The 10,198-nt window shown below is 47.7% G+C and overlaps 1 protein-coding gene across 1 annotated transcript in view; it reads left to right on the top strand.

Annotated features, from left to right (window-relative positions):
• The window catches only part of doc2g (double C2-like domains, gamma), a gene marked incomplete at both ends in the record, with an annotated part of 35,996 nt that extends 28,584 nt beyond the window's left edge, over window positions 1-7,412 (top strand). The window contains 3 exons of the mRNA XM_079999486.1: window positions 2,596-2,677; window positions 3,408-3,504; window positions 7,273-7,412. Coding sequence (XP_079855612.1) covers window positions 2,596-2,677; window positions 3,408-3,504; window positions 7,273-7,412 — 319 coding nt within the window. The remainder of the gene's footprint in view (window positions 1-2,595; window positions 2,678-3,407; window positions 3,505-7,272) is intronic.
• Between the last annotated feature and the right edge of the window lie 2,786 nt (window positions 7,413-10,198).

The raw sequence follows: 10,198 nt of genomic DNA on the forward strand, positions 1-10,198 counted from the left end.
CAATCCATGATGAATAGAATTACGTCCAAACTAATTTGGGCTCCAGTTGAAAAGAAGGGAATTAGCGAGTTCCGTCTGGGGTTTGAAGACTAAATGAGTTCACTACCTCCAGATGAAATCCATTTTGTCCCTGAAATTTTAAACAATTTCTCTTAAGCCCAACTCAAAAATAGACCTCTACGGGAGACATGTGAGCTCAGAGTGCCGTTTCTGCTGACTGGGCTTTCTTTTCTTATCTTCTCTCTCCCTTTTCAAACTAAAACTATTCCCTCGCCCTCTCGCCCCACCTCCCTTCCTCTTCTCTAGCTTCACTTTGAGACGTTCTCCTTTGTGCTTGACTTTCTTTTTTCCCCACAACCGTGTTTGTTGTTTTTCCTCTGCCATGGCTTTTATTTGCTGTTTATTCTCTGCCATAAACACCCCTTCCTCACCCCGTTCCGCCTTTCATTCATTATATTCGCCGTATAATCCCGATAGAATAATCGTAATCTTCTCAACCAACTCCAACAACCAACCTCAACCTCCTTCTCACCTACTTGCTTCTTTCTTTTCTCTATATTTCGAAAGGTACTTCACAGCTAGAATACACTTATAAAGGGAAATGGGCTCATATGCTCTTTATATTAAAGTTATAGGGATGGTTTAAGCAGAATTCTAACAATCACAAATCAAATCACAAATCACAAAGAATCCAAGAATGCGGGTGTGACCACTGCTATAACTGTGAAATATACAGAGGGACATTTGACAACCACATATCTTATTAAAAGCATATTTAAATCTCAATCAGGTTATCTGCGGCAGTTGTGCAAGTTACAAACCTGTGGAGCTCACTCAAAATAAAAGTAAATGGATTTCTGAATTGGGCTTGGAAGCACCCACAGGACCGGCGACTATGCCTTGCGGTCACAAGCCGTGGAAGGAAGAACAATAATCACAATTGTCATGATAACTATTCAAAATAATTACTATATAATACTAAATATTAAAGGAATAGTTACGATTTTTTTAATGTATCCCTGTTTTCTCTCCGTCCAGCAGTACGTAGGTAGGTTTCAACCATTTCTCTCACGCCCCATGAGCCCATCAGGAGTTCAATGCAATTATACGGGGGACAAATCCAGTGTAATTCGAGGAGTTATTTTTTTAAGAGTATGTTTGGCTGTATTGTTTTGTTTGCTGTTTTGTTGGTGCTATTCTTAATGCTGTGCAGCCATGTTGTTACCGGTGTTACACCCAAATGGGCGACCTGCTCAAATGTGTGACGCTGCAGATGAGAATGGCTGCTTTTGTCATTCTTTTAGAGATGACCTAATTGCTCTCAAATTTATATACAAGCATTGTCAAAACATTTGTTTTCAAACATACAATAAAGTGCGTCAATTACTTTGCAATTATCTTGTGTTGAGCCATCTTGTGATCTTTGTGCACGCTGATCTTTTAGATGCGTAGAGTATAGCTTAACCCAATTTGGCAGGTCACCCATTTTGGCAGAACAGTGGTAAAAACACTCCAGCACAGCAATAAAAACGGTAACAGTAAAAATGACTCCTCCACAAAATCAGTCTGCTGTGACATCATGTTGGCTTTGCCTTAAAATATGGAGTGAGTTTTATGCACTGAATACAGATTGTGGGTTCTCCTCCATTTCTTGCATTGACCTCCCGATGGGCGTATCTGTCCAGTTTCAGGAAAAGCTACCTTTGTACTACATCACCCCCCCATCCTCATCCCCCACTCGCTACCCTCCTGTTTTGGGTGTGTGAGCCTCGGAACCCAGTCTCATCCATCAGCTGTTGGGCCGGTGAGCGTCCCACTGCGGCGGGGGGAGTCAGATCGCTTCCAGAGCCGAACATCTTGATTCTGGATGTATGCCTCGCTCTTCCCTCGGGGGTTCCTTCTGTTGCCTCCTCCGCCGGAGAGCGGCGCTGCCCGCATGTAGCTCATGATTAGGATCTTTAGATTGCTTCCTTCTCTCTTTCCTGTCTGCCACACACAGACACACACACACACACAGACACACACACACACACACACACACACACACACACACGTTTTGTTCTTGTGCTTTGTGCGAAAAAGGTTTGGTTCTTCATTGTCTCCCCCAAAGGAAGAAGACAACCTGCTAATTTCCTGATTGTGCTTTGTTTCCTCCTTCACTGAGCCTATCCTGGTGAGGTTTGGTGTCACGTCGGGGTGAAAGACAAAGTTGTGGAGTATTCACTTTGATCTTTTTCCCCGGAAAAAACGAGAGTTCTACTATCTGGATGAGTGCATGCGAGACTTGGCACTGCCGATACAGCGCTGCGTAATTACCGCGACCCCCTTTTTCTCCTCCTTCCGACACCCTGCCTTGTTGCTGCTCGACTAAATATGTCTTCCTGTTCCGTTCCTTTATGGGAGTCGGTTTTGACCGCCGGCCAGAGCCACTCTGCATCACTTCCAAACTGTGTAATACGTCTGCGGATATGTCCTGAGGGTCGGTCCAGGCCCCAGCCATTGATTTATTTACTTTCCCCGTCACTTTCTCTTTATCTCTCCTTTTGCAATCGTCCCATAGTCACGTATCCTCCTCTCGCTGACCTGATTTTTCAGCATGCTGCAGCCCGACATGGGGAAGAAGTCCAAATACAAGACCACGGTGAAGAAAAAGACCCTCAACCCCGAGTTTAACGAGGTAAATTCATGCACCTTCGCCCCATCGCGACACCACACGGCACACTAGAGGTCCTCACGGGTCTACCCCAAACCCAACTACCCGAGGCCCGACCTGGGACCTGTAGGGGTCTCGGGGCTACGTTTAATTATGGCCATTTGGGTTTGGTGGTGGCTCATTCTATTGTTCCGGGTCTGTTTTGTGTCATTGTGCCTATGCCAGATTTACAAGATTACAAGGGAAAAACCAAACAAACATTAAGTGCAGCTTAGACATTAGACAGGGTAGAAAACCTGCATTTTGTGGAGCAATTTTTATTATCGGATCCGTTCGGATCCAGTAAATGGTCGGTTCCAATCGGATCTTGGGACGAATTCCTGGGGTTCGATAGGGGTTCAGATCAGAATTATAGGACCCAGGAAGACCTCACGACGTAACAGCCAAACACCATGACCAACTGGAAACTGCTTAAATTGTCCCAGTGGGTTGTATCTGACTCTGGCATAGCAATACCGATAAGATAAGATAAGATAAGATAAGATAAGATAAGATAAGGAAGAACTCTTAGTAAGTCCCCTTGGGGAAATTGAGATCCGACCGAACCCTTTCCATTCACAGTCATAGACATTTTGATGTGCTCTCGAATGTTGTTCTTCTTGCTGACCCTCTTTTATATTATCATATCACAGTTTCTTTCCGCTCTCGCCCTGTTTACCGGGAGCTCATGCGAATGCACCGCCACCTTTCACAGGAGTTCTCGTACGAGGTGTCCCTGGACCAGCTGGCGAAGAAGACCCTGGAGATCTCCGTGTGGGACTACGACTTGGGAATGAGCAATGACTTCATAGGTAGGCAGGCAGGCCAGGGCGCCGGGGCAACCGGGGGCTTGGGAGAGGAGGATGAATGGATGGGTGGAAGACAAGAGGAAGGAAGGAAGGAAGGAAGGAAGGAAGGAAAGAAAGGGAACAGGGAGGTTGGGAACACGAGCGTCAGAATGAAAGTGGTGTAATTGCCGACAATTGGAAAATAATTCGGGTGAGGAGAAGAGAAGCGAGATAAGAGGGAAGGGAGGGGGGAGTCAAATGTTCATGGTGGGAGAGGAAAAAAAATTGTGGGAGTAGAGGGGGAAGCGGGGAGGCGTGAGAAATCAAGGAGGAAACACTTTTATTTGGAACTTATCCTTCACGGCCCTCAGTGAGCAGATAGCACCGCTAAGCAGCTCAGAGGAATCACAGAGGAATGGAGGGAAGCACGGAGCGGAGGATGGATTGCCACCCCCGTGGGCGCCACGAGGCCTTGAGATCAAAGCGGTCCACGGCAGCTGGTTGCCTCCGTGGCCACATGTAGGAAAAGTGTGTACGTGTGTGTGTGTGTGTGTGTGTGTGTGTGTGTGTGTGTGTGTGTGTGTGTGTGCGCAAATGAGGCTAAATAATGCGATAAGGCTCATTTAGTTATTAACCTCAGCCTCGCCGGGATAGAAGACCATCAATCCTCTTCACACTCTTTACGATGGCCGTTATCATAGCAGCGGGTGTAATGAAGGTAATTTGGGACTTTGGAGCAAAGAAGGACGGGAGGGAGTGAGCTGATGACATGACACAGTGAACGTGACGTGAGTGTTCATGTCCGAGGGTGAGATACGAAGAAGGGACGATGGGTTTTTAATCCGCGCCAACGATATATATAATGGAGGCCATGTCGAAATAAATCTCGGAGGAGCCATTTCTTCTCTAGTCGGTGGGTGGAAAGGTGGAGCTGAGGGATTAAATTAAATTGATGGGGTTACACACAACTCTCGGCTGGTTCAATTCTGTCTAATCCACGCTTTTGTTGAATCAATTTGAAGCTTCTTGGGGTTGCACTGTAACTGACACCCAATCCCTCTCAAAAAAATAGGAAGCTTACAAGTACCTGCAGATGGTTGAAATAAAGATCCACCTGTTGAGCAAGCGAGAGAGAGCGAGTGGGGCGTGGTGAAGGGAAAGAGGTACAGGGAATAAAGGGGGAGAGAGGGAGAGAGGAAGGGGAAGAAGGGGGGAGAGACGAAGGGGGAGGGGAAAGAAGAGGGTAGAGAGGGGTGAAGAAGGGGGGAGAGAGAGAGAGAGAGAGAGAGAGAGAGAGAGAGAGAGAGAGAGAGAGAGAAAGGGAAAGAAGGGGAGAGAGAGGATTAGATTAGATTTGATTTATTTGACAAATTCACTCCGAAAATATGGGTAGCTCCATAGACTTAAATCTTAAATCTAGGAGGAACAAAATCAGTGGGGCTGCCCCTAGTGGAATAACTATGAACATCCCTCACACAGGGGAAGTAGTTCTTCAGGCACATAGGAACACCACCATAAACAGCCCAATGAACAATGCTCAATTCAGACACCCGATCTGCTACGTTCAAGCTTACAAGGTGCGTTCTCGTGGGACAATCCTGACTCATTTATTTTGAGAAATCTGAAGCCTATTTTTTAAAGAACTTAGTGCCCATTGTACCATGCACAGCCAGCATAATCGAAATTGGGTCGGATCAGGGCTCCAGCTAGTGTAACCATTGCGCTCCTATCTAAAAACATTGAAATTCTAGCCAAAAATCTTGGCACCCTTTGGGCATGGCCTCCATCCGACAAATGTCGACCCAAAGTACAGTCGAGATCATTAACAGAGGCCCAAGTCACCCACTTTAACAATAAAACCAGGGGGACTGTTTTAATGTAATTCCGGATCCAAACACCAATTGATTTGCTCTTCCCTAAATGGAGTGACAACCTATTAAACAGCTCAGATGGACAGGCTGACCTAAGATCATCAGCGCGTAAAAGGAAAAAGAGAGGACCGAGGACGCTTCTCTGAGCGTCCCTGAAGGTCACTTAAATAGTGGAGACAGGTGTCGGTGGAATGGGACTTGCAAAAACACGACTAAAATTGATAGAGAAGTTTAAGTGAAGCCAGGCATTGGTCGGTTTGATCGTAACTTATTTTTCCAATTCTCTTTGACAAAGCGCCCAACACAGAAACTGGTCCGTCATTTCATTGGTCTAATTTAAAACCTTTCTAAAAAAAAAGTGGAATAACTTGAGCAAGTTTCAAAATCGTTTGGAAATGTTCCATGCTTAATAGACGGATTCGCAATATGGGTGACGTATGGAGTACTAAACTCAGCGGCATCTCTTAGGAACCGAGGTTGAATATTGTCCAGGCCCGTGGCTTTGGAGCCGTTCAGATTGGATAACTTCTCAAGCACCTCTGCCTCGGAAAGCGTCTCGAAAGAGAAGCCATCAGGTTACACTCCTATCTCAGAATACTACTCCCGAATATAACTCTCCCCTGCATTGTCCAGACTGTCCTGGAGGGTTTGCAACCGGCCTACTGACCACTGATGTGAAGAATTTGTTGAAGCTGCCTGCCACCTCACTCTTCTTAGATGAAACCTTATTCCCAATATCGAAACTAATGTTGCAGGATTTGTTGGTTTTTTTCGCTTACTACTAAAGCCACATTGTGTAAAATACTTCCGTCACTTACTTGAATCATTTCTATATTCAGAAAGAGAATAAGGGGAGAGAGAGAGAGAGAGAGAGACGGGGGGGGGGGGGGGATAGGCAGAGAGGAAGGGGAGAGACGGGGGTAGGGGGGGAAGAACAGGAGAGAGAGAATGAAGGTCTATCCATCTATCCCTCGATCACCCATCTGTCCGTCCATTCTTTTGCTGAGTGAAATGCGTGCAATGGCAGTGTGTGTGTGTGCATTTGCTTGTGCTTGTGTGTGTGTGTGTATGTTCGTGTGTGTGTGTGTGTGTGTGTGTGTGTGTGTGTGTGTGTGCGCGCGTGTGCAAACATGTGCTGAGAGAGAGAGAGAGCGAGAGAGCGAGAGAGAGAGAGAGAGAGAGAGAGAGAGAGAGACAGGTGGAGCTGGAGGGTATGAATGGAGTGTTTGGAGATGTGTCCCGCGTCCCCCCCCAGCAGCAGTGTTTACCACCAGGTGACGCAGAGCCCCAGATAAGAAACTGAGCCATGTTGGCTTTTCTTCCTTTCTTTTGTTTTTGTTTTTTTTTTGTTTATTTTTTGTAGTTGTTCCAGGTGCCGGGGGAAGAGTGAGAGGCTAAAAGCCTGGCATTTCAATTTCAGAGCCACGGAAAACAGTTTTTAACAGTCACGGCTGTGAGTCACCTGGCCTCACTTTCACCCTCGAAGCTTCCTCCTGGTCCGGTGCCACAACGCTGAAGCACAAGCTCCTCCTGTCTGTCTGTCTGCCTGTCTGCCTGTCTGTACGTCCGTTTTTCCGTCTGCCCGTCCGCCTTTTCCGTCAGTTGATCCGTCTGTCTGTCTCTCTGCCCGTGTCTTTCTGTGTGTCTGTCTTTTTCTCTGTCTCTTCGTCAGTTGGTCCGTCCGCTCGTCCGTCCGTCTGTCTCTCCATCTTTCCGTCTCCATGTCAGCGTGAAGGGTACATGTATTTCTCTTCACTTTTCTCTCATTCACTTTCCTTCCCTTCCCCCCTGTCGCCAGCTGATTGTCTTGCCTTTCTACCTCTGCAGCTGTGCGTCCCTCTCACTACGTCCCTCTCCCTCTATCTTTCTCTCTCTCTTTGTCTGTCTCCCCCTCTCTCTCTCTCTCTCTCTCTCTCTCCAGGTGGGGTGGAGCTGGGCATCAAAGCGAGCGGACAACGCCTCCGACACTGGTTTGAGTGTCTGAAAAACAAGGGAAAGAAAGTGGAGTACTGGCACACACTCACCCAGCAGGGAGCCCCGAGCAGTGACAAGCCAGACTAGATCAGGACGCGCACACACACATGGACAAACTCTCAAACACACACACACACACACACACACACACACACACACACACACACACACACACACACACACACACACACACACACACACACATATTTAGATTGCCGAATAACAACCGAAATGACCAAACGACGTAGTAATAAACAAACATGCAATAATGAGATGCGTTATTAATATGCCGACAAAAGGTGCCAACAATAATCTCTATGTAAATGATAGTGGAGGTGATGAGGTGTAATCCCAATGTTTCTTTTTTTTTTCTTTCAAGGTGAACTAATTTGGGAAAAATGTCCCACGTAAAAACAAACAAAAAAAAAAAGTGTCAAAACATTATACAGGGGAGAGAGAAAACAGTACTACCCCGCCCCCACCCCCCCATAAAATTGTACTTTTCAAACCCTCGTTACCATGGACGTCACTCACTCCCAAGTCATCGAAATCGTACACCTGAGTGTCGAATATCTTAACTGTTTTCAGTACGGTCGCCGTGGTAACCCCCTGTGACGGCGGCAGGTTGTTATTAGCGGGGGGCGATGCAACCGGACTGGACGGGACAGGACGGGGGCGAGGCGGAATGGGACGCTTTTCTCCTCACGCTGAAGAGTTCATCAAGGAGGCCGTCGATCTGATGCAAAACGAAAACACAATACTTTTTAAAAGCACAAAAATCAATCCATTGGTTTGGATTTGTATCTGTATCGGTGTCCTCATCCTCTCAACGTCCATCTGTCCGTGGCTCAAGTCAGTTACCTGTGCGCGTCCGTCTGTCAGTCCGTCCGTCTGTGCGTGTGTTTCTCTCTGCATGTGTGTGTGTGTGTGTGTGGGTGGGTGTGTGTGGTGTGCACGCGTGGGGGGCTGTGTGAATGTCAGTGCCTCCATCCTCTCCCTCCGTCTGTACGTGCGGTGTCTTATCTATATTCACATCACTCCCTGTTTGATTTGTTTCCGCCCGTCTCCACGACCGAGGAGCGCGGCGCTGCCTTCGCAGCGCCAGGGAGGAGTCAGGGTAGGGAGACGCCGAGGCTAGGAGCGGGGGAAAACCACACTGCCTAAACTTCTCTTTGCGCGCGTGTGTGTGTGTGTTTGAGCGCCGCTGCCCGCGGGGAGGACTCGCCGCAACACCCGCGCCAAACCCCCGGGCGCTCCGTGCTGGTTGAAGGTCGGCAAAGCGTCTTTACGTACGGACTGTTCCTCTGACCTTCGCCCTCTCTGGCCTTTCAGCCTCCCGATGAAAGGCCACGGCGCTGCTCCACTTTGGTCCGTTCTTCACTATGTCGTGGGCTTAATAAAGGGTGTCAGCCCTGGAAGGCCCTTGTGGAGGGCTCCGAAATTCATACACAAAGAAAGAAAAGAAAGAAAGGCATACACAATAGGGTAACAGACCTCAGACAATGTTCATTGCCAACCACATTGAAGAAAGGTATCCACGACACAGTCATTGACATAAAGAGCGTCCATATGCCAACGTCAACCGGCAATGCCCCCAAAAGCAACAGCGGTTCCTAACAGCCAGAAAAGTGCGAGCCATTGTTTTGGGTTTTTTTTGCCGACTTTTAGAAGGGAAACCAACGAACAACTTGGAACACAGCGCACAGGAATTTGCCTCCTTCGGGACCTCTGGGGCTTGTCTTCTGTAGCCCTCTGCTTGTCTATCAAAACAGTATCGAAACAGATGCCACAGCGATCTCCAAACTCCACCCAACAGACTAGGTGGCGGCGGCGGCGGCGGCGGCTGTAGCCTTCCAGCGTCACGCCGACCGCACCCCGGCGTGCCCCTCTTGGATCATTTTGATCTCCTTACCCGGTCGATTGATACGAAACGGGGCTCGCCTGGAAGAAAAGCTGCAGATCCAGCACGGCGCGCTTTTCTTTTTTTGCACTCTTTCAGTAATTTTGCTGAAATCTATAAACCACCCTCAGAGAGAGAGAGAGAGAGAGAGAGAGAGAGAGAGAGAGAGAGCGAGAGAGCGAGAGAGAGAGTGGTTGGCTCTTTGCCTCCGGCTGTTTTCTAACCCTGATAGGGGGGATGTCTGGAGCACCGGGACCACCGATCGCAACTCATTGTGTCTGCTTCTGCGAGATAATAAAAAAAAAAAAAAGAAGAGTTCCCCACGGGGGAGCAGGTGCGCAAAGACGGACAATAACACACCACTTCCGCGATCTGGCCGGGACCCCCTGCAGGAATAGAGAGAGAGAGAGAGAGAGAGAGATTACAGATGAGGAAACCCGTTCTGGGAGCAACGGGCAATGGACAATCGTCACCAAATTCAAAAAGGATCGACATCCACGCAGCAGACCATGATGACGCGGTCGTGTGTGTGGGTGTGCGATTTGTGTGTTGTCTGTCCGCGAGCGAATGCACACACATTTCAGCGTACGTGTGGTATGTTTGTACGTTTGTGTATGCAAAAATTCCATGTGTTTGGAGTATACGGGGTATAAAAAACATGAGTTACCGTGTTTACTCTCGGACAAAGACTCGGGCGGTTCGTTTCGACGACGACAGTGGCTACGAATCGCACAAGCGGGGTCCACGTTTCACAGTCAGGGAATGACCGACCAGAACTTTATCCTTTTTCTCTTTTCTTTTTTTTCTCGTTTTCGGTTGTACGTTCACGAACTCGGTGAATATCTGATCATCCACGTGTAAAGAAATCCAAAACGAAAAATAAAAAAAATGAAAAAAAGATCAAAAAACAAGTGTCAAGTTGTGTTACGAAACAAAAAAAAAGAAGGGCTTTGGCATTTATTCAAGCATGGAA

The sequence above is a fragment of the Zeus faber genome (assembly GCF_960531495.2).
Source record: "Zeus faber genome assembly, chromosome: 4".
Taxonomy (NCBI): Eukaryota; Metazoa; Chordata; class Actinopteri; order Zeiformes; family Zeidae; genus Zeus; species Zeus faber.